This window comes from Macaca fascicularis, chromosome 3 (genome assembly GCF_037993035.2).
Source record: "Macaca fascicularis isolate 582-1 chromosome 3, T2T-MFA8v1.1".
NCBI classification, from domain to species: Eukaryota; Metazoa; Chordata; class Mammalia; order Primates; family Cercopithecidae; genus Macaca; species Macaca fascicularis.
In genome coordinates this window covers 122,225,054-122,250,503 of record NC_088377.1, presented here as the reverse complement: position 1 = coordinate 122,250,503, position 25,450 = coordinate 122,225,054, and the positions used below count along the sequence as shown (strand labels likewise).

At 39.8% G+C, this 25,450-nt stretch overlaps 1 protein-coding gene across 27 annotated transcripts in view; it reads right to left on the bottom strand.

The window, feature by feature from the left end:
* ICA1 (islet cell autoantigen 1) overlaps positions 1-25,450 on the bottom strand; it is a 156,422-nt gene that overhangs the window by 98,455 nt on the left and 32,517 nt on the right. For all 27 annotated transcript variants that reach the window (XM_005550117.4, XM_045388853.3, XM_005550120.5 and 24 more), the window contains exons 4-6: positions 23,449-23,521; positions 15,766-15,889; positions 12,794-12,992 (exon numbers count right to left, since the gene is read on the bottom strand). In XM_005550117.4, the coding sequence (XP_005550174.1) occupies positions 12,794-12,992; positions 15,766-15,889; positions 23,449-23,521 (396 nt within the window). The remainder of the gene's footprint in view (positions 1-12,793; positions 12,993-15,765; positions 15,890-23,448; positions 23,522-25,450) is intronic.

Here is a 25,450-nt window from a genome sequence, read left to right as displayed (position 1 = left end):
TCCTCTGTGTTCCCAGTCATACCTGACTTTAACATATACACTTTGTTAATAGGAGCCCAATCCATAACGTGCGCACAAAAAGATGTGTGGTTTAGAATCTGCATGTGTTTCCACTTCTTTTTAAACTTGAACATTAGGGGACCCTTATGAGAGTATTAAAAAATAAACGAGTAATAAACAAATATGATGAAGCCAGAGGGATATTAGTTTGATTTATGGCAATTGATACTACTCAGAAAATTTTAATGACAAAATTGGGGCTAGCGGGAACATAAATGCTCTTGGGTTTAATTTGTAAGACCTGGAAGACTCCCAGTGAAAAGGAACTGATGAAATCGCTAGATTGAGAGAGTAGAGTTGAGAGAGAGACTGTAGGGAAAGACTGTGCCTCAGCACATTAAACAGCGTGAATAGGAATTAGAGGTGGACGCTGAACACAGAACAAGTCATTAAGGCTGACAGAAAACCTCCATGTCAGGAGAAAACCTCAGCCTATGGGGTGCTGCAACCCAACTCGAAGGCCTGGAGTGGGGTTGAAAGCGGGGAGATGGTTCTCTCTGAAATAGCTGCTTATCCCCCCACTGCCTCTCTCCCCCTCCCCCTTCATTCTTTTTTGGGAAAGGATTTTCTCCAAGTTCTCACTGATGCTAAACATAGAACATGTTCCTTCCAGGACAGAATTGAGGATATCTGGGAAAAGTTGTCTTTTTACTTTCTCACCTTTTTTCCCTTTCCGGATAAGCATAACTGCTTCTTGAAGTTCTCCTAGAACAGTGAAAGCTTTTAAAAGAAACACTGTCATCTTCCTTCCTGCTCTTTGCTGGCTTTCCCTCAGGCGCTAGTTTTGATCCTTCCATCCCTAAGTGACTTCACCTCCTCACATGGCTCTCCCTGCTGATGGCTTTTGAAAATGACTTCATCTTCCAACCTCCTCCATCCAGCTGCCCACATGACATTACCTTGGAACTTAGCTTCCCATCTTTGCCCCTAAAGCCTGATTTCTCTCTTCCCTTTATTATTATTAAAAACTCTCCCCATTTTTGCCAATTTAAGAAACTTTTCTGTCATTCTCCCTTTTCTTCTGTTCTTCAATCTCATTGATTCTCAATATTTTTAATAAACATTATTGTAATGAGTAACACATGCACATGGCACAACATTTAAAAGGCAGGAAAAGGCGTGCGGTGAAACCTCAACCTCATTCCTAGCTTCCTCAGCTCATCTCATCCCCCAACATGGTTCCAGGCCCTGGAAGCACTTGCGGTTGCCAGCTTCTCCTGGATCTTTCCCCCACAGATTTAAGATGAAAAAAAATGAGAGAACAAGATCCTAAATGTAACATATTTTACCCCACTATTTTCTCAGCTTCCCTATTTGAGAAATTTCTTCATTTATTTCACATGCATTAATCTGTAGACTGTTTTCCCCTATGGTTCCTCCTCTTCCGATATGGATATTTTCCAAGTCCCTTTGCCTGAACCTCTCTCAGAACATGAACTAATATCCATGAACTATTTTTGCTTGTAAGCATGGCTGAGTCCCACCTCTAGTGGTCCAGGACAGAAATTTATTAAAAAGAACAAAGCAGGAGAAAACCTCATCCCTCAATTTGTTTATATAATTAATCTATCTTGAGAAACATCCCTCATTTCAATGTCAGCAGTCACCACCAGAACCACAGTGAGGAATCAGCATCTAAATGACAATGGTTGTCTCAGAGTCACAGCTGGAGAGAGAATTTTAAAAGATGGATGCACAGATAGATGGGTGGTTGGATAGAAGAAGCCAATCAACTGTGAAGTGTTACCAAGCCCGAAAATCATATTTCATTTGATGGTAACAACAGAAGCCTGATTAATGCATGTGGGAATTTCATTTCAGAGTTATACCAATAGGCTCTTAGGGTCTGCTTCTTTTTAGGGCTCCCTGAACCCATGTAAAATCGGCCCATTTAAGATTTTAAGGCTCCTCTCTCTGAATTTGATTGATCTTATTTAATGATTAGGAGTGGGATAACTGCTGAAGATGAAGCAGGATTCCTTCACTTGGGATAATTTTATTATACCTGTAACTGTCCTGAAAATTTTATGTTTGAAAGGTAGTACACATATTTTTAAAGCTGTTGTCTGTTTAAGGTTTTCGTTTTATCAATAACTCACTAAAGGAGACAAAGTGAAGATACTTTTTGAGATAAGTGGGACGAAAGTGGCTGAGAATTGTGCACATTTTAGTGAACAGAGCTCCTGCTGACCAGGACATAAACGGGTAACATGCCAGCCTCCATTTCCTCATTTCCCTGTTAGATTACAGCAGTTATCTGGAGAATAAGGAATCATCCAATATCTTTTTTTTGTTATTTTAAATCTCAGAACTATGAATGGAAACTACCAGTTTTCTATTCAATCATTCTTCTGATAGTTCAAACACTAAAATATAGATAGACTTAGGACTTGGGACAAAGGGGAGTCTGAGTTTCAGTGAGAGACAGGGAACCTATGAAATCATGACAATCTACGACTCCATTACAGTGCCAATACTGCTTGCATAAATCTTGTTAGGAATGCTTTGTTGAGGGTTAACAAAAATAATTCAATCATTAAAAAATGCTATTCAAAATTCTTTAATATTCCCTGATGACAAACTAACACAGAACACAAGTTTTTCCTAAAGCAATTGTGATTTAGATCTTTCTTTCTAAAACACTAAGTCTCCCTAGCCGACTTATAAATCCAGTTTTATGTAAAAGTGGCAATCCAGGCAACCATCAAACCATTATTTTTGCCATCACTGAAACGTCTGTTTGTAAAGAAGGATTTGAAGAAAATTCTTTTTGAGTCTAACAAAAGCAATTTACAGTACTATAATGCTACTGGCATTCGAGAAACAGTAGCTACACTGCTCCTATTTGAAATTTAAAGAAAACTCGCACTCTATTTTGTATAGGTAAGTAAATCACCTTATTTTAAAATAAAAATAAAAAGTAATGGATCCCTGAAGCATAAATACTTTAAATGAGAGTGCTGGGCTAACCCACCAGGGTACAACTGTCTTCTTTTATACTGAAATCTAGAAGATGGTAAAAATTACAACTATTTCTTCTTCGTGAATAAGAGGACTAGCTGGGAAAGACGATATTTGAGCTATTAACCAAAAAGAAGAAAGTAATCTAGAAGGATGTGTTGCTATGACAGACTTAGGGATCAACTACAGAGGTGAGAGACAGTAACTAGTAGAACATGGTAATTTTCCATTGACCCGTAATTTAAGATGATACCTTTTTCAGGAGCTACCAAAAAGAGACAGAGGCCAATGGAACAGTCAGTGTTGCGTGGGGGCAGGGGGAGCTGTCACAGGCACTATGCATCCCTCTGACCCTGAAGCCAAAAGCATTAAGTGATGAAACATGGAAACATGGAAACAGTCATCCAAGAGATTCAAGCTGCTGAGGCACTGAGGAGCCCTTGTTAAGAGATGGGCTCAATTTACAGCAGTATTTTGACCTGGAACTTGATGGTTCCACTCAATAAAACCTGTTATGTTTTGAATGTTGTCATCCATGAAATTCTAGAAGCCAAGCTTGCATGTGCCACCCAATACATATAAACCTTAGGAAGAAAAGCCAGACAATCTGGCAAAAGGAAAACTACCTTGGACCAGATCAGTTCACACAGATCAGTTTGCAGATAGTTCACTTTTGTCCAGAGTCCACTCTGAAACTCAAGAATTAAGCAAGCTTTTCCCTTAAACAATTAGAGAAATGTCACATGCAAAGATTTAATGCCTCTCAAGAGAGATGTAGTCCTCCCCACTCCACACTTGAAAAAAATCTGTTTTAAGCCAACATATTAGCATTTATAGTATTACAAAACATGCTTAATTTAAAAAAACTGTATGGATAATTCCTCTACTTACAGAATTCAAATAACAGAAATTATGAATTAGTATGTATAGATGATATCTTCTAGGATGTTAATATCCTCACTTGCATAACTGAGTCTCATTTTTGTTCAATGGCAGGATTAAATTTCAGTAATACATTTATAAGAAGCATATTATGTTTATTGATTATGCAATTGGGTTCAAGGATGTGTAAGATCCGGATCTTACACATTCTTGAATCCCAATTGCAGAATAATTAAGCCTATTTATTTACCTATTCGTTCATTTGATAAATATTTATTGAATATTTACCAAGTGGCAGGCTAAGAAGCATGTATAAAGTGCAATGGGAACAGTGCAAAAGGGTAACAGCCTTGCTTTGGGAAGTCAGCAAAGGCTCCCTGGGGGTCATGTGGCCTTAAATGATGCCTCAAAGTTTTACAGGCACAAAAGAGGGAGAAGGGAATTTCTGGTGGGAGAAACAGAGCCTGCAAAGGTCAGGGTGTGTTAAGAATGGGGTGAATGGCACGGATTTTAATGAGGCTGGAAACACAGGGTGTGCATGTGTGTGTGGCAGCAGCAGGGAAGAGAGGCAGGAGGGAAATTATTCTAGAGGGAAGCTGGGGTTGGGGGAGGTAGGTCAGAGCCAGTCTGTGGAGGGCCTAGAAGGCCACACTAAGTTTGGACTTGTCGATTGTCCAAGGAAGGGCCACAGAAAGTTATTAGCCAGGAGAAAGACATGATCACTTTGTTACGGAATTAGGACTAGCATTAGTGTGGAAAGGGGTGCCAATTATAATCCTTTAAATTGAGGAAGATCCTAGCTCAGATAAGAGCACTGGGGATGAGAGGAGGGAACCAATTCAAGAGATACTTTGAAAGTAGAATTATTAGAAACGAGAGGCCTCCTGGATGTGGAGACTGAATAACGGTAGCAGCTGAGGATCAACCTCTAGCTTGGGAAACAGAAAAGGATGTGAGAGAAATGTGCTTAAATGTCTGTCATTTTGGGGATGTGTGTAAATATATTTACTTATTTTGCACAAACGTAACTGAAAACTTTTCAGGACATAAACACATCATGAATATGTATTTATTTAAGTTTAAATACTTCTCACCACGAAGTTGAACTAAAAACAGAAGTAATATAAAAGCTGTGAAGGTATATCAAGTAAGAAAGGTACAAATTAAGAGACTACTATATAATTTCCTAGCCCATCCATTTATAAACGCAAAATTATGCTCAACAATTTTCTTTTTTCAAAGACTCCATCCAACTGAAAGTAGATCACAGAGGGGAAAATAAAATCCCTGAACACAGAGGTGGGTTGTCTAACCATTATAGCCAAAGGAGAATTTTATTTTTTTATGTTTTATTTTTTGAAACAGGGTCTCACTCTTGTCTCCCAGGCTGGAGTACAGTGGCGTGATCACAGCTCACTGCAATCTCTGCCACCCAGGCTCAAGGGATCCTCACCTCAGTCTCCTGGGTAGCTGGGATTACAGGCATGCACCACCATGGGCCAAGGGAAATTTTAAAGCAAAATGTTCAAGGGATCCAGGAGCTCCAGCAATAGACAGGACAGGCAGCTAATCTTGGGTTGGTGGGACTCCCGAGACAATCAGGCACTTTGGAATCACCTGCCCTTTGGGTTGGAGGAAGGCGGCTGAATCGTAGAAGAGGAAGTCAGGAGTGGCCTATCATACCTGGAGACTCCTGTGTGACAAACTGTTAGACGATGATCCAGAACGATAAACACCATTTACTCCAGCCCACACTGCGGGGCAATCCAAGGCTGAGGCCAACCTCCCAGAGACCCCACAGCTGATTTATTTAGCATATGTGTTTTGCTGGATGTTAAATTTTTTTTTCCCTTGGAGATTCAGGAACAAATATGGTAACTATAAAAAACAGTTACCATTATCTGAGAGCTTGCCTTGTGCCATGTGCCCTGCTAAGTACCTACCATGACTCATGCCCTCTAAAACTCACTGCGCCCCTGTGAGGGGCAACTTCCTCAGCTGCAACCTGCAAGGGAGGCTTAGCATGGTTAATGGGTTTGGTAGCTTGTCCAGCATTATGCCCCAAATAAATGGATCTTCTGGTTTGTGGATCAGGACTCATTCTACTCTGAGTACCATGGGCCCCGGATTTCATTTGTTCATAGTGCTCTGTAAGAGTGGGAGAAATGAAGTGGTTTGCATATTGAGCTCTGGAATTGGACTGTCTGGGACCAAGATGAAAACATTCTACAGATCCATTGCACAACAATGTAAATACACTGATCACTACTTAACCGGACATGTAAAAATGGTTAAGATGGCAAATTTTATGGTATGTTTCTTTTTACCACAATTAAAAAATTTTTAAACCTCACACTTTCTTAATCTCAACATGCACTAGAGGTACCTATAAAACAGCAGCCAGCAAACTATAAAGGGATGGTGAGTAAATATTTTTAGCTTTGTGAGCCATTAGCCTCTGTTGTAACTGCTCAACTCTGCCATGGTATTGTGAAAGCAGCCAGACCACTTATGGTCATAAGTGAATAGGCATGGTCATGTTCCAATAAAACCTTTATTTACAAAAACAGGTGGCTGACCTGTGGGCCATAGGTTGCTGACCCTTGCAAAAGTATTCATACATAAATAAGAGAAAAATATTACCCATTTGTAAATACCAAAGGCTCCTCTTTGAAAGTGTCCAATAAATTCACCCAATAATTATGCATGAAACATTCTTATTTTTCCAGAGGCCAAGATTAGAGCAATAGCAACAAGAGCAAGCAGACTCAGAAAGATCAGAACTTACGTGAAGTCCCAGGAAAACACCACATTGAAAAATGAACACATCAGACCTACTCCAGTATCTACACTTCTCTACAGATGAGCTCAGTGATTTAGAAAAAAAAAAAAAAAAAATACAAAGGCCGGGCACTGTGGCTCACACCTGTAATCCCAGCACTTGGGAGGCCGAGGTGGGGAGATCACTTGAGGCCAGGAGTTTGAGACCAGCCTGGCCAACATGGTGAAACCCCATCTTTACTAAAAATACAAAAATTAGCTGGGTGTGGTGGCCCGTGCCTGTAATTCCGGCTACTCAGGAAGCTGAGGCACAAGAAATGCTTGAACCTGGGAAGCGGAGATTGCAGTGAGCTAAGATTGCACCACTGCACTCCAGCCTGGGGAGGGAGAACAGGACCCTGTCTCAAAACAAACAAAACAAAACAAAAAACTAAAAATGTTGCAGCTGGAAGAGGGCTCAGCGATCACCCTTAGTGGATGAGAAAATTGCAATAGGTTTATTAGACCTATCCAAGTGGTCACAGCTCATGTGAGCAAGGGCTAGGACATAGTGTAGCGCCATCCTGAGTCTGACATCATGCTCCTTCCTCCTCTCCATTTCCAGTCAGGAGCAGCAGTGAGCAGCGAGCCAGCAAGTTATGTTTCATGCATGTTATTTTAAATGGTCTTGGCCTTACCCTAAAGCTAATTTTTGCTATTTATCAAGTTCCATGGGGAGAATCAATAAAGATAGCATAAAACCCTGAAAGTCTCATCTCATCCAATTCAGATTTGGAAGCACGGGTGTAATTGTTTGTTCCCTTCCAAGTTGTACCATGTGAAAATGGCAGGCTTTTCCTTCGGCATTCACATACTCTAAAAAAGCAGCAACCCACGGGTGGGGTTTGGCAGCTAGAGTCAATCTACTTGAATCCACAAAAAACAGGCACCCCAGTGAAACAACCAAACCCAAACAAATAACAGGCACACATCAAAACCCACAAATGAAAATGGCAAGTTATGAAACAAATACATTTAAGAGAGCATTAGTTTTACAAAAGAAATTGTCCTCATAAAAGAACTCAATCCAGTGTATTGAATTCTAGAACTAGCAGAGGAAGAGAGGATAATGGAGTAAGCCCCCTACCCTACCTCCTTTATAGATGAATTAAGCAAAGTCCTGAGAGATATTAGCGCTTAAACATTTAACACTGGTTCATTGTATGGATCCAAACTGGAAATGTTCCCCATTCACTCAACACAACTCTCTGGGGTAGGGGGAGGTGTCCCAGCCCTACCCTAGACACTGAAGTAAAGCAGAAACTGGTTTAATACAGAAAGCTGAACGGCCCAGGCAGAAAGGAAAGGCCTTCATCCTACAGCCTGAGATGGCTGAGCAGTGACACTCTTGCATTACTTAGTGTCTCCAACTCTCACGGGACCTGCCCTCAATTGCTAAAAGAGCCTGACCTCTGACAAAAACCAATGATTTCAGCAGTAATTAATGATACTGTCAAATTAATTAACCCAAGTCTTTGTTCACAGGAAACCCATCCCCCATATCAATACTGCTGTTTACCAGTCCTTGGCCAAGTGCTATAGACCCAAACCTTCACAATCAGGACACCAGAACACCACTGACTGATGGCCCTAATAAGGTCCCACCTAGTAAGCCACCAACATTTGTTAATAAACCTTCTCACCAAACATATCCTTTGATAATATGATTAGTGCATGAACAGATCTCCAAAAGCTAACACTGTTTTAAATAGATATGCACCTGTAAATACCAGTGAGTATCACTCATTTCCTATAATACCTTTTAGCTATCCTTTTGAATTATGGTGATGAAAAACTAGACAAATGCTGCAGGATTTCATTCGCCATTTAATAAATGGCTCTCATTAAAACACTGGTTCGCTTGTCCTTGTCTATGAGGACTCAGACTCCTATAAATGCCCACGTATACATTTCCATACTATCTCTTTAGAGGATTCAGGACTATTTTCTTACACCTAACACAGCTTTTATCCCATTTAGAATAATTACCCTCCATCCCATTTCTGACTTTCAAGAAAAACAAGACACTTAATTGACCACAGGAGGACTCTCTCAAGGGCATTCAGGCTGCAAAAGCTCTGCTGCAAGCTCACAACTTCAGCTGATGTAATCTGCTACAAGAAGCTGACTTCTATTTTTAAATCATACCCTTTTACTCTGCCTTCAAAGGGCACATATATCACATGTTGTAACTTTGCTCATAAAATACCTCGTGGTCTCGGGGTGAATCACACTGTGAGGGGGAACTTCCGACTGCACACAGCCCGGCTCTGCCCCTTTAAATTCATCCACCTTTTCCTATTATGTATTTGGTCTTGAGAACAGCTATGTGCGGCCACACTCTCCAGGTATCTCGTCCCTCATGGTCATATTGACAAGGAGCAGATGCCTGGCAGGGTCCTTCTTGAAGGCTGGACTCACGCTTTCCCACCTCTTTGTATTTCCACCCCCTGACAGAGACACTTAATAAATGTTCTTAATGTTGATGTTGAGAGCTCTGTCGTCAGGCCTCTGTGCTTCAAAGGGTGCCAGAAGGAAAACAGATTGCTTTGTTTAACTTCAAGTTTTTCATTCATCATTTCAGGCATGCTCACTGTGTGCTATTTAAAAGGTTTCTTGGCAATCTGAAGACACTATGAAAAAAGCCTTGGTTGGAGGCGAAAAGACACTTGAACTTGCAACTTATTTATGCTTATTCTACTTATTTGTAAAGACAATAAAGACCTCAGCAATTAAAGTGGTGCTACCATGGAATGTGGTAGAGGTCAGAATAGCCCATTTCTCTCTGGTCTACCTCCCCCTTCATTTCATGGTTACCTCATGTCTCATCAGGTTTATATAAAAGCTTCCCAGTAGTTCTCCCAGCCTCCAGTCTTAGGCTCTTGCAATCCTTTCTCCATCTTACAATCTAAGAACACAAACTTGATCATGCCTCCTCTCTTCCCTACACCCTCCCACTACCCCCCGCCGCACTTAGAGAAGTGCTGTTTTTATTCTAGTCCTGTCTCCCTTTCTAGCCCCATGGTCAGGGCACCCCCATCTCCACACCCACCTCTCCTTCTGTGCTCTGGTTCTAAGTGTGCTGCTCCTTTCCCCTAAAAGATCTTTCTGCAAATTGCTTTCTCAGCCGGGAATGCTGTTCTGTTGCTCCTACTCCTTCTACCCAGCTCCTTCATACCCGCCCTTCACATTTTGTTTAGTGCCACCTCCTCCAGGAAGCCCCTCCCAGGAGTTCCTGAGGCACCATGTGCTACCAGACACTACTGTTCACCATGCTGTACTGTGTTTACTTGCTCTAGCCCCAGATGACGGCACAAGACAAGATGGCAATGATCAATCTGCTTCCTTACTACTGTATTCCTCTGTATGCTGCCTGAACAGGGCCCGGCTTCAATATCATTTGTTGAACGGACAATAAATGAATGAGTAGATAACAAGGAATCCAAGTAGGGAGACCACATCCATGAGGTATGAATTCGAATTTTGTCTTCATCAGAAAGTGTGAACTTAAAAAAGAGAATTTATAGCAAAATACTACTTTAGCTCAGGATTCATCCTTTGAGATGTGAAGGTGGCAGCTGGCCCCGCGGAGACTGAAACTCCCCCTCCCACAGTGACTCCCGAGGAGCCACTGGCAGCTGGATCGCTCTCCTAGATGACTCAGAAACACATTTAGGTAACACATTCCTGGGAGAGAAATGGAGACTGTTTAAAATGGAGTCCTACTGGGACGAAACACTAAAGCTTGCTCAAAGTTAAATGTCATGTTATAAACTCCAAGTGAAGAGAAAACTCCACAATTTAAATTCATTCTAAAAAGGGCAGCAAGCCTCACATTAATAATGCAACTTCTTACCTGCAAAACCACATATGTCAATTTCCAAAACATCATGAGGTCAGTTGCAAATAGTGAGAATGCCCCACAGGTTTGAGAAAACATGGGTGTGGCACTTCCAACTCAGTGCCTGGAATCTTGTCATCGGTTATGTGTGTGCTAATTTGGGGCCAGGCGCTGGACTGGCCCTGGGCTGTGAAGATCCCCAACACGGTTCCTGTTCTTGTGGAGAGTCTGGCCTAATCAAATATATACTTGAAGATAGGCTTATTTAAAAAAAGATTCTAAGTACACCATGTTTAGCTGTTAAATTGAATCCAGCACACATGGGATTGAGGAGTAAGGCTTCAGCAACTTCTGTATGGCAGAGGATTTTTTTTTTTTAAAAAAACCATATTTTCCAAAATCAACAGACTGATGACACTAAGGAATGGGTAATGTTTCAACATTCAAACCAAATGACGAAGGGCTTGGTTTTTATTTCGTCCTTACAGTTAGTAACTACTCCCCCAAAAACAAAACCAAAAAAAACACAATTCCACATAAAATTCTTCTGCCTTCCAGAATAATCATATATTTATTTTTATTACCTGGCATATAGGAGGTGTTCAATAAATATTAATTGAATGAATAAATCACAAGAGAGGAATTACTATGAAAGGCCTTTTTCAATTTTAGGTATTCTCTCTTAGGGAAGAAAATTATGTGTATTTTGAAGGATTCTGACTCTCATTTACCTCTCTGATCTTGGGCTAATTTCTCAACATGGGTATCATTTTCCTTACTTATAAAATAAAATCAGTGTCTTGGTTATTATGAGGATTAAAGGAGGCAACAGATATAAATGATAAGCACTCTGCCTTGTAGACAATTTTTTTCACCCTCTTCACTCCATTCTCCTCAACCCTCAAATAAAGTACTAATGACAAACCAAATTACTGGCCTGATTAAAAAGTTAGAAAACTTCAAAAGTAGCCTGGGATCACCAGCATCTAGCTAGCAATCCTTTAAAAATGTTATTTACAATTTGGGGGCTTCGATTTTTCTCTTCTATAAGATGAGTGAGTTTCACGAGGATCACAACAGCCTTTTCAGTCCTGATTTTCTATGACTCAGAAGCCTACCTTATGAAGAAGTCAGATGTTGCTGACACATGAAGGACATCTGTGATCAGAAATAAAATGGACCCTGATTTCTCTTCAGAGGGAAGGGTTCTAAATCACAAACCAAGATAAAACTTGACTTAAAAGGAATCAATCTATATCTAGGTCAAGAATTGGTGACCGTATTCTTAAGCACCTTCCTTCCCTCCACCCCTACAGAGCTAACCTCCAACGCAAGTGAAGGTTCTATTTGTAGCTCTGCAATAATGTACATAATAAGAAATCTAGGGATTTTAAGCAATATCACAATTACAAATGGATCATTTGAAATGAGTAAGACAGTTGACACAATATTATGTCAAGCCTAACATTTGGCTGATTCTTTTTTCTTTCACACCCTGAAATACATCCAGGCGACCAAACAAAGAACTACCAAGATTGTTCACAACAAAAATCTCGCTACATTTTCATAAATATTCAGTGTAAGACTGCCACCTAGTGGTGGAATGTATTCTTGTATGACAAAATCAAACTGCTAAATTGACACAAGATAATTAAAAACCCAACAAGATTGTTCTTTGCTGCTTATCAAATATTTCAATGAAGTTTAAGAGCATAGCCATCTCTTCAGCCACATACTTTCCTCAGAAAAATTTCTGAGGAATGATGCATGCGTTAACCCTGCAACTAAACCCCACTGCTTCTGAACATGTCACAAAACAAAGGAGCATTATTATTCTATTAATTTTAATATGCATTAGCAATTTTAAAAGATTTCCCCAGTAGTCTGTTCTCACCTCGCAGATCCATTTGATCTAATCTTGATTTTTAGTTATGCATGAAAATGCATTTAGAAGTGACAACCTTACAAAAAGTGCGCATTATAAGAAAATCTGACTTCAATTAAAAGCAGTTATGAAATCCCAGCAATTTCCAGCCGTCTCTTCTATCTTATCCTTTAGAGAATTACGTATCACATTAATTGGTATTCTGTCACATAAAAAGACACCAGCGATGATTAATTGCATCCTTGGTGCTTTTGAGTTATGTCTTCTTCACCAGAGGGATTCAAATCACACCTCATTACCTTCCAGCAGGTACCCATTCTGCTAACCCTCATAAAACCTCCTACCTTCCTGAACTTCTCCATTTGCTTGTAGAGGTCTGGATCAAGCTCTTGAGACACGTCCTTCATCCATAATAGTGCTCCTCTATATTCCGTCCTGCACTGTTCCATGCGGTTCACCGTCAGCCAAGTATCTGAGATGGCCCGATGCCGGAAAGTCTCCACTTCTTGGTGAAATCTACACAGAGGATTTCGCAAGGCCAACCTAGACAGGAGGACAAAGCCACACTTTCAAAACTAAGCCAGTGAGAAATTTAACTCCTTGACATTCTGCCAATCTTAGACTCACGAGTCTACAACAGTGCCTGGAATGTAGAAGATGCTCCATCAATATTTGCTGAATAATTGAAATACATGTAGTTTGAACTGATGAGTCAGCCAGAGGTGATTATCCATGTACCCATCCCTTAGCTTACTGCTACTAACTGGACCACTGGCAAGCACCTCCGTCCACGTTGTTGGGGGTGGTCTTGAGCCTGGGCTGAGTGCTCATTTGAAGCTGGGGTCAATCCTGTGTTCATGGAGGACGGCCAAGGCATGACCACTGCCCATTTCTACATTTGGCCCTTTGAGGAGGCATGGAGTGTATATGATTAGTGTCTCTCTGACTAGGCCATTTTAGATCACTCTCCAAAGGCCAAGGCATCTACTGCTCACTCCAAGAGTCACAGAGGAATGAAATACGAGCAGAAGTATTTTGAAATGGTACAGGAAGGGGGACCAGCACATTTACTGAGAGGCTATTGTGTGTTAGCACTTTCAGACAGGTTACATTATTTCATCCCTGCTAAAAAAAACACTTGAGGATACTACACCAGAAATGAATGTGATGAAGTAGGTGTAAAATTATTATAATGTTGGCTATAACATATGTCATTTACCCAGCCAAAAACGTTTAAGGCATATTAAACTTCGGATATAACACTCATCTTGGGGAAAAATACTGCTTCTTCCATCTCCCTACCCAAAAATGAGCAATGTCAGATGAATTATACTCTTAAAATATACTCTTCTCCATGAAGTTTCAGGGCACAAACGCCAAAAAATGAATATTTAAATTTCAATTTAAACGCAAACTTATTTAGCTAAAGGTAACAATGGTGTCAGTGAACTGAAGTCAGCTTTTGGAAATTCCATCAATGTCTGCAATGCCTTACATGTGTGTAGCACGGTAAGATTACAAATGGTGCAATGAACTATTTAAGAAAAAATTTCCTTTTACTATTTCCCCTAGTTTCCTTCTTGTCTGTAAAGTATTATTCTTAAATACTGAGTACTTGTATAAGAATAGCCTGCTCACACTGTCCTACCTAGATGTTGCAGATTATTTTCAAAGACATTGTTGTGCCATAAAGTAAGCATGTTATTCCTGTTGGTTTGATTTAATACTCACCTTTCATCAAATAGAATATGTGGTTGTAGCAATGACTACTGAATAAGTCAGTAAAACAACACTGGTGTGAAGGTTTGTGTAACTGGTGACTTCTATTTAAAGAGATCAAGAGTCCTCAGCTATCTCCCTAACGATTCTGTTCACTTCTAGATTCTTTTTTCTCTTCCTTTGCCTAAGAATTTTTCTCACTGAAGTTAGTGATAATTATATGTTTAACATATGACAACTTACTCTATGAAATATTTTTTTAGGAATCAATTATTCTTGCAAGGTTCGAAAAGGTCCTATAGGCATAGAAAGTATCTATTAAGAGGTTAAAAGTAGATCATCTCTATTAGCAAAATTTTAGTTGCTTTTTAATTTTCACTTTTTGGTTTGTCTCTATTTTAAAATTTTTCTAGAATGAGTATGTATTTTTATATAGAAAAATTATAAATAATACTAAATGGTAAGATTTAAGATGATAAACAAATACCTCTTGGGAAATGTGTGGAGAACTAGAAATGGTTTCATTCCAGAATAAAAGTTGGCATTGCCCACAAAGTCAGGGTCCAAATGTCATCAGGAAGAACCTAAATGCCCAGGAGAAGACACCACTGAAAAACAGATGCAGCAGGTCTCTTTTTTTTCTACTCCATCTTTCTTGGGTTTTCATAGGAACAACCATGTACCATGCTGCTGGCCTGTTGTTGGCCCAAAAGGAGGGAAAGCAGCAAGGAGACATTAACAGAAGAAAATGCTGGACAATTTGAGTAAGTGAAATTTCTATAGCCGGAATATTTGTGGGAACTACCTACATTCTCCTAATATTAGTGGGTGACATTTTGGGGGTTTGTTAGTTACTGGGAGAGAAGGGAGTGAGGAGGAGTGTCACTTTTCTCAGGCGCAGAGAGTGACTGTGTGCAGGGGCTCCTGCTTATTTAACATCCACCATAAAAATGAGTCACAGTTGTGTTAAAAAAAAAAATACCACTCATCTACCACAATTTTCCCTGTACCAGAGCTTCTCAAACTTGAATTTACATGAAAACAGCAGGGGTCTAGTTAAAACGGGGATGTGGATCCTGCGTGTCTGGGGTGCGGCCTGGATTCTGCATTTCTGACACACTCTCAGGTTATGGTCCGCGGCCTGAGCAGTGTGGACCTGGGCATGAGAACAGCACCTCTCTGAAGTTAATTGGCCCACAGAGAGCGGAGAGGGGGGAACCCTTCAACCTGGTCTCATTAGGCTCCTGCTTTAATCAGCTGCTGGAAGGGGACCAGACTGATTGCTACAAGCAACACGGAAGGTCAAACATAAGCCCAGGACAGCACTCATAGTGATTGACATATATAATGCCCCTATAGACCAAAAGAAAAATGAAAAAAAAATTTTTTTTAATTAATAGGGAGGAAAAAAAAATCCTATGTATTAATCTTAATTAGAGAGTTAAGTACAAACTGCCTAACTAGTGACTACAGTGCAGCTCCTCAGCCTCAGGGAAAATCCTTCTAAAGAATACTGTGAGATTCCCCTTCATGAGTAGGGTGCGTCCTGGAGTCGCCTCAGATCCCTCCAAATAGAGCCCCACTGAAGGCCACACACCTTTGCTGGGAAGAAAAGCAGAGGGCCTTTCCTGTCGCTTGCATCATCTTTCCTGCTCTGGTTTTATCTTGGAAGCCTTGGGATCGAAGAAATTTTCCCAGTTCGTTTTCTTCTTGAGACAAGACTGATGAAGAAAAGACCAAAAGGAGCCATGAACAATGAGCATTTTGATTACAAAGGGAACAAGAAAGACAAATCACAAGGTCCTCTCTCTTCCAGAGGCGAAGACGAGATGAAATTAAATCCAAGTGGCAGGCTACAAGGTAAGCTCTCCCTACCCCCCATTTAACTTTCATGCTGTTCTTCCATTTACAATACGAGAGATCAAATTCACTTGAATACATCTGTCAGTGAGTTTGGTGCCCTGTAATCAGAACCAGAAAATGACCTCTGTACTGAAAAGCAAGCCCATAATGTGCTGCTTCGAGCTGAAATAAAGGAGTTGGGTTTGTCAAGTATGACTGTGGGAATCTTTTGTGGCTGCCTAGGACGCAGTGCTAGCTGCCTCCCATTATTCTCTCCTGCTGACTTTTGATCTCTGCTTTTTGAGTTACATTCTATTCGATTGTAAAGCAATTCAAATACCTCAGCCGTGACACAGGTTTTTGGTTGGAAGTGGGGGTAGGGATTGAGGGTGGGGAGGTCATCAGGTTGATGACAGTGGGTTTTAAAAATACAGAGCTGGAATCAGATCTGAATTGGTGATGCCTAATCTTGGCCTTATTTTTAAAGACAACCTCAGATGGTATTTTTGGTGGGAAAGTGATTTGGTGCAAGCTTCCTACAGATTGATTTGACAGTAAACATTTAAAAAAATCACAGAATTGCATGTATCTTTGGATTCTGCACGTCTACTGTTAGGTAGGAGTACTTCCTAAGGAAGTAGTAAAATGGGCACAAAGATGTAAATGCAAAAACAATCATAGCATCATTATTTATAATAGTAACACACTCTCCTTATACTGGGAACTAGTTTAATAAAATACAGTGCACCCACATAATGGCACAGTGGGGGTCCTGAACACACACTAGCAGCCAAGCCCCCGGCACCAGAGTGACACTTAGCTTCTTAGGATGTGCTTTCCCCCTAAACACAGCATTTACCATCAACAGATTTTGAACATTACTTTTATTTCCTATTTCTGTATTGATGTATTTATACACCATGTGTTTCTAAAACTGCTTTCTAAATGCTACTAGGATTCTTGCCAGTTTTCACAAACCAGTCAGACTTCTCTTTAAGAACGTACCCCCATTCCTGACAGAATCTCACCAACAATAATTGTAGAACATTAGGCAGGAACCACAAATCCAAAGGTGAAGGCTAAACTCGATACTGCTACCTTATTAATTTGTGACTATAGTTTCACTCTGAACATTCCCTTGGGAAGGCCCAGTCAAGAAGAGGCTTTTAGAACCCATTTTTCCTGAGAGATAAACGATGACCCTGCTTCTCTTCTGTCTCTCAAAAATCAAGCTCACCATCAAAGGCCTGCTCGCAGGTTCCTTCCTCTGTGAAGCAATTGATCCCTATTTCTCCGGACAGCAGCGCTCTCTGGGCACCTGACTTAGGACTCACCTTGTGTGACTGGGCGTGTGTCTCTCTCTCCCAGGGGGCTCTAAGCTTTCCAAGACAGGGATCTCACTCAAACTGTGTATTCCCCAGGCCGAGCATAAAGTCTTAAATTCATGGTGCTAATTAAATGCTTGTGAACTGAATTAACTATAATTTTGCCTTGTTATCCTCATACACTTTATTTCAGTTTAAATACTTATTGCCTTTTAATACTCATGCCATGGTTCTATGTAGCTTTTTAAAACTCCTATAATTATAAGAAGGTTTTTTTGTTTTTTAATACCTTCCATTCCTTCTCCTCCCCACTGACTAACATGTGTCTCACTCAAGTCGACAATGAATCTTCCCCTATGGAGAGCAATTTCTCATTTTTGTTCTTAATAGCATGAGGCTACTGTCACCCTTTTTACCTTGAAGTCTCAAGTCACATACAAATGAACGCATTTAGCTTAAGGCTAGGAAGAAACCAATTCGTGGTACCTGAATGATTACATGGCTGGCGAAATGTACTCTTTCCTAAATAAACCTAAGTAGGCTGAAGCATTTTAAAATAATTTTGGCTCATTTTAGGCACTTGAGGATTAACTTGGGGCAGCAAACAGGTTTCATTTTAGGTGCTGACTCTGATTACTTGGCAATACTTACTCAGAGGGCAGTGGAAAGAAGTGTGAGCTCCATCAGCGTCAAGGTTAGATTTTCTGAGAAGGGATGGTCATTCTTTAATTTTAAAAATTCAAATACTGAAATTAACTTACAGAAGTTTAAAATTCAGGTATAACATAGGTATCAGGTAATGCATGAGGGCTGGGTGTGGTGGTTCACACCTGCAGTCCCAGCACTTTTGGGAGGTAGAGGCAGGAAGATCGTTTGATAGTAGGAGTTCAAGATAAGCCTGTGCAACATAGCAAAACCCCTGCTTCTATTACAAGAAGAAAGCAAAAATAAAAAAAGATAACTCAAAATGTTCTATTAATAAGGTTTCAATTATCTGGGACTTGAGAATTCAGAGACAAAAACATTTTTATACTTACTTGCTGATTAGGTTTTCAGATGTGCCCTTAAAAACAACGCAACCATGGAACTATGAAATTAATCAGCTTGACAGCATTAACTCACTCAGCACAGATTTATGGATGATCCAACACATACGAGGCACAGTTCTTGCCACTAGAATACAGTGATGAAGAGGATAAAGGAGTTCCCCACACTTACAGAGCTTATATTCAAGCAGCAGGAGATAGAAAATAAAACATAATCACAAACACGAAACACGAAAAAGAAAAATACCAGGGAGAGCAATGAGAGATGGGGCGTAAGAGTGAGTGGTTGGTAGCTGCCTTAGACAAGGTAATCAGGGAAGGTGTCTCTGAGCAGGTGACCATTAGGCTGAGTTCTGAATGACAATAGTCTTGGGACTATGAGAGCAGGGACCTTCCGGGCAGCAGGAACATCCAGTGCAAAAGGCCTCAGGAGTTTGGTGGACAAGGGAAAAGGTAGCTGAAGAGGTGAACTGGGGCCAGATCATGTCCTATGTATAATAAGAATGGGAGTCAGATTCCATTTTATGTGTTATTGGAGGCTTTTAAAAGTAGGGGAGCAATGTGATCCAATTTACCTGTATTAAACCTTTTATTCTGAAATAATGATAGACTTACAGAAAAATTACAAACAGTATATAGAGTTCCTGTATACCTTTCCCTAACATCCCCTAGTACTTACTTTTCCCTAGCATCCCTTTATATTTACATCTTACCTAATCACGGTACAATAATCAACATTAGGAAATTAACACTGGTACTATCAACTAACCTATAGCCCTTATTTGAATTTTACCAGTTTTTCCATTAACATTCTTTTTCTGTTATAGGATCCAATCTAGGGTCTCGCCTGGCACCAAAATACTGAGTTTCCTTAGTCTCTTAAATCTGTGACTGTTCCTTTGTCTTTATCTTTCATGACTGACAGATTTTAAGAGTACTGGTTAGATATTTTGTAGAATGTGCCTCAATTGGGTTTGTCTGATTTCTCAGAATTAGGCTGGGGTTATGGATATTTGGGAAGGATACACAGTGCTGAAGAGTCTTTCTTAGTGCACAGCATCAGAGGTTACATGACATCAGTGTACCTCATCACTCATGATGTCAAGCTCAACCGCTTGGTTAAGGAGGTATCTGCTGGGTTTCTCCACTGTAAAGTTAAGAATTTTTTTTTCTTTTATAATCATTAAAAATCTTGGGGGGAATACATGAGACGATGCAAATGTCCATTTTCTCCTTGAACTTTCACTCACTAATTCTAACACTCTTCAGCGAATCTCACCTGTCACAATTCTCACTGTGGTGTTTGCCTAATGGTGATTTTGTAGTTCCCTCATTCTTTCCATTAATTAACTGAAATTATTTTATGAGACAAAGCTGTCCCTTCTCCACCATTTATCTCTCTCTCTTCATATAGACTTAAGGGAAATTAATTTTATTCTACGGGTTATAATTCAATACTAGCATTATTTATCATTATTTAGTTTGTTGCTCAAATTGTGCCAGTTTTGATCATAGGTTTGCTCCCATGTCCTTTCAACATATCCTTTCTCAAGCACTTCCTTATGTTCTAGTGTTACAAATAATACAGGTGCATTTTGAATTTTCCCTGCCCCAATCCTAGAATCAACCACTTCTCCAAGGAGCATTTCTTTTACTGGGGAAAGGTATTTAGAAAGCAAGATCTGGATGCCAGATGTACTCACTGCTATGGGGTGTTAGTGCTTCTAGGTCATGTCAGCTCAAAGAAGCAAGAAATATATGAATGTACACTAACCCATGCATATGCCCTCATCTGCATTTATTTCTGTATGTATCTATCTGTATAGATATTAAAAACAATGACTTCAGAGTGGCACCTTTGATGCCAGTGCAACACCACAGTGTTCCTTCTAGCTTCTCCTTTTCTTTATCGGTAACTTCTTTCTAATGTAGGGAGTGAGAAACCTGGCTCTCATCATCCACAATGTCTTTACAGATAGTTCAACTTCAATATTTGCATAATGTAGTTTCAGCATTGCTAACCCATATTCCTATAAGAAACAAATTTACCAATGAGAGTATGGCTTCCATGTATAATTCCTTTTGTGTTTAGCTTCAGAATCTAGTTAAAAATAATTATGTTCCAAAACTATTGAGGTTAGTTCTTGTTTTTCTCAATTCCAGTCACTGTGACAATGTTATTCATTTATAATGCAATTAGGTTCATTTATTACTGTTTGCATTCCATTTTAGATTTTCCCACATCTGGCTGGCTGGATTTAAGTATTTTTGAGTCTATGAAATGTCACTATGGTTTTAGGGATCAAAGCTATAGGAAGGTACCTTAGGAAGGTACAGCTCCCTCCTCACCTTTGCTCCTCCATTCTCAACCCTTTTCCCATCCTCACTCACCACTGGTATCCAGTCTCTTTCGTTTCTGGTTTATCCTTCCTAAATATCCTTTGCACAATGAGCAGGCTTGCTCTCTAGATATAGATATAGATGGTAAAATGTAATGTAAAAAAATGGTAATACACACAGTCTATATATATTACCTTTTTTTACATTTATATTTTGTATCACCTTCTTGCTTGCATGAAGGATAGCATACTATAGATACGCTTTTATCTTTTGCTTCTTTCACTTAAAAGCATATCCTCCAAATCACTCCATATTAGTTCACAGATTTTCCTCATTTTTGTTTCTTTGATAGCTACATAGCAACATCCTCAATTAACCATACTATTTTTAGTCTTCTATCAAATTGGGATCTCTTTCAAGACCAAGCAGGGCAGAACTCCTCCTTCCTGTCTCTATTGAGATGGCATGGCTCACATGAGCTTAGTGGGTAGACATGAAAGGGCTTAGCCACCATCCACAGCCAGCTCTGCTGGCACAACCAGGTGACTATTTCAAGGGTGGGGACATTATTCTAACCTTTTATATTACAAGATAATTATGAGCCTTGATGGTGTTCCATTATAATTCTATTAACTACTCTGAGGTGGTTTAGGGGGAAGTTTTTCCTCTATATTCTTTTTTTTTTTTTTTTGAGACGGAGTCTCGCTGTGTCTCCCAGGCTGGAGTGCAGTGGCGTGATCTCGGCTCACTGCAAGCTCCGCCTCCCGGGTTCACGCCATTCTCCCGCCTCAGCCTCCCAAGTAGCTGAGACTACAGGCGCCCGCCACCACGCCCGGCTAGTTTTTTGTATTTTTAGTAGAGACGGGGTTTCACCATGTTAGCCAGGATAGTCTCGATCTCCTGACCTCGTGATCCACCCGCCTCGGCCTCCCAAAGTGCTGGGATTACAGGCTTGAGCCACCGCGCCCGGCCTCTATATTCTTTTAGAAACATTAATATAGGTGGAAAACATAATTTCTGTTTAGAGAATCACTATTTACAGAAAATATGCAAACATCCTTCTTTTCTTCCCTTGTTACAATATGTATTGTTTAATGAAAAGTGGACACACCAACTTCATGTGACTTACTTAAAAAATTAAAGTTACAATTTTCTAAATTATTTTGTTTTCTACCATAAAAATTAAAATGATTCATTTCCTGGTGAGTACTAGGGGGATGGTGGATATAGTAAGAAGAAGTTTGACCAGTAGTTCCCAGAACACAAGGTTTAAGCCAAGGAAGAATCTGATCGGGTTTAAAAGTGTACTTTGATTGACAGCAGTGCAGACAATAGGCTAGAGAAAGCAGAGGTGGAGGCAAGATCAGTGAGGAAGATGATTAGTAAACCAAATGAGAGAGCAATGGTGGTGGCCTGAACCAACGTAGTGGCAGAGAAGACGGAGAGAGGAAGGAGAATCTGAGAGCTATTTAGGAGGCAAAACACCAGCATTTGAGACTGACTGGATGCAGGAAAGATAAATAGGGGAGCGGTGGTCATGTGTATTAATTTCCTCACAGATTAAGACCTGGAGTTGCAGCCCTGGAGAAGTCTTAGCGCAAACACTTAGGAAATATTAACATAGATGATTTATAAAATACTGCCTCTACATACAATGATTTTGGACTTTCCTGAAGTAATTTTTTTTTTTAAAGAGACAGTCACCTTCTGTTGCCCAGGCTGGAGCACAATGGCTCATTATAGGTCACTGTGATCCTCCTGCCTCAGCCTCCTGAGTAGCTGGGACTGCAGGCACATGCCATGGTACCCGGATAATTTTTAGGTATTTTTATTTTTTGTAGAGATGGGGGTCTCACTTTGTTGCCCAGGCTGGTCTCAAACTCCTGGCTTCAAGTGATCCTCCTGCCTCGACCTCCTAAAATGCTGGGATTACAGATGTGAGCCAATGCACTCAGTCTACCAAAATGATTGTCTTAATAAAATATTACTGATGTAGAAAAATATTACTGATGTAGAAAAATGATGTAGAAAAATGACGTAGAAAAATTTTCTACTGATGTAGAAAATCTGTGATTACTGAAAAGGGGTTTGTCAGCAGTCAGCAACAGAAAGACTTCCCATAGTCTAGTCTCAAAAATACAGAGATTATATTATTAAAATGACCTACAAGTGGAAACTTAAAAATGTACTAACATATAATTGATATTAGTGTTTCAGAGATAACTTTGTTGTTAATGCTTTTAAGACAGTCTGCCTATATGAAAATATCGTTCTGTAGGAACCTAATATCCAATACAAAAAACATTCATGAAGAAATGTTGTCAACAAAATATCAACAAATTAACTGTATGTGCCTTCTGTCTCTGTTTGTTATCTTAAAAGGAACAAAACTGTGTATCAGAGAGTGAAGATAATCACATAAAAAAAAACCCCTGAAGGTAAAAAGCCCAAGATACAAACTGAGAAAACTCTTTTATAATTGGGAAAATAAATGGCATGTCCATATCCATGGGAGATCCAAACAGAATTCTCCTAGTATGATACTTGCTTTGAAAGATAAACAAGTTATGTATCTTACCGATAAAATTATTAGAGACTCTCCTCCCAACTGCCTAAAGACATAGACAAACACCCTTAGTTTCCTAAGCATCTGAAATGATGTATCAAGACAAAATACCCTGCTATTTCTTACTATTTGATCGATATTCATACTGATGTCATACTTACAACATATCCTCTTTTGATAGAGTACAATTGCTTTCGATAAGTCCAGACAGGTTCTCTGAATTGAATGAAACAGCTGTAATAAAAATACAAACAAAACGCAAAATAAAATAGACAGTGGTGAGATAAAAAATAATTACATTGAACACAACCACAGTGTTCAATTTGCCAAAAACAAGACCACATGTCTAAGTATGCTTAGTGTTATGTGGTGCACTATATAGAAACTGTGACCAAAGCCTTTAAATATCTACTATTATTCTATATTTATTGGAATTCACCATCTCTGCAACTTAAATTAAGATCTGCAGAACAGTTATATCCTCCGGTCTACTGAAATAATAGCTGAAAACAGAAATCCTAAGTGAAGGGTCCAGTTAGATGACTTGGTAAACCAGACCCAATATTCATTCATAATCAAATTTATTCCTTTCACCACTTGCTGTGTTTTTTTTTTAAATGGGGGATCTGTCAATTAAGCATATTTAGAAGTTGATGTTAACTTATTTTGTGATCCTAATGTATTTTATGGCATGCTTAAACAACTGGATAAAGCAAACAAAATCAATCAGCTGGATGTCCTATGTATTTAGAAAACATCTGATAAAATGATGTTGGGCAAGCAGTCCCCAATACTCCTTATTTTCCCAACAATTTCATAAAACATACAGAGAGAAAATATAATGCCATGCTGTGGCCATACTAGAGGAAACTGGGGGAAAGGCAGATGGGGCTGTGCTGAGAAGAATCTAACTTGATTTCAATGCATGTTGTTTCCAGCCTTTGTTTCCGAAACTGAGATAGCTCAAGAAAAGACAGAACAGACTTCACACTTTCTCCACCCTTTGCCCACTAACTTAGGGACGAGATATGGTATCAATGAGAAAACCCGGCAGGTAAACATCCTGCCTCTGTGGAGCTACTCACTAAGGCAGGGCAAGGTTTTCCCTCTTTCTCTCTCCTAGTTCACTGGCCGCAGTGGTGCAGAAATTCTATAATGGTATCATAAAGCACTTCTACATTTGAGTGAACACAGATGATCTGTTTCATTATAAATATGACTAAATTAATAAAAACAGATGCATGCATATATACTTAAAAAACCATTTCTAGGAATGCTTAAAACTTGGTTATAAAGAATATAAATTTGCTAATTCCCATTTCATTAAATTGCATCTTCCACCTGTTTAGTAAAGAGCCGTAAAACAAAACAGAAAATCAGCAGTCTGAATCTGTCCCTTAGCAAGTGTTTTCTTTCAGTATTCTGAATCAAAACCCACTAACACATAGTATTTCCTGAACACAGGAGCAAGGACGTTCAAAAAGTATGTCTAGGAGTTGTTCTGTTGTTACCGTTCACTTTTTAAAAATTGAGGTATATCGGCCGGGCGCGGTGGCTCAAGCCTGTAATCCCAGCACTTTGGGAGGCCGAGACGGGCAGATCACGAGGTCAGGAGATCGAGACCATCCTGGCTAACACGGTGAAACCCCGTCTCTACTAAAACACAAAAAAAATTAGCCGGGCGAGGTGGCGGGCGCCTGTACTCCCAGCTACTTGGGAGGCTGAGGCAGGAGAATGGCGTGAACCCGGGAGGCGGGGCTTGCAGTGAGCTGAGATCCGGCCACTGCACTCCAGCCTGGGCAACAGAGCCAGACTCCGTCTCAAAAAAAAAAAAAAATAAATAAATAAATTGAGGTATAAATTAAATGCACTAAAATGCACAGCTCTGGAATGTTCAGTTCTGTGAGTTATGACAATTATATATACTAACATAATCATGCCCAAGGCAAGATAAGAAACATTTCCATCATCTAATCAGTCCACTCTGCTGTGGCAGAGTGACTCTGGCAAGAAGATTTCTGTCAGCAGAGATTACTTTTTGTCAGTTACTGTACTGAAGAGCTGTTTTTCAGAAAAGGATTTCATTAGCAAGCAATGTGGACAAATATTAAAACTCAGTGCAACATTTCTATATTAACTTTCCAACAGATTGCAATAGCATCT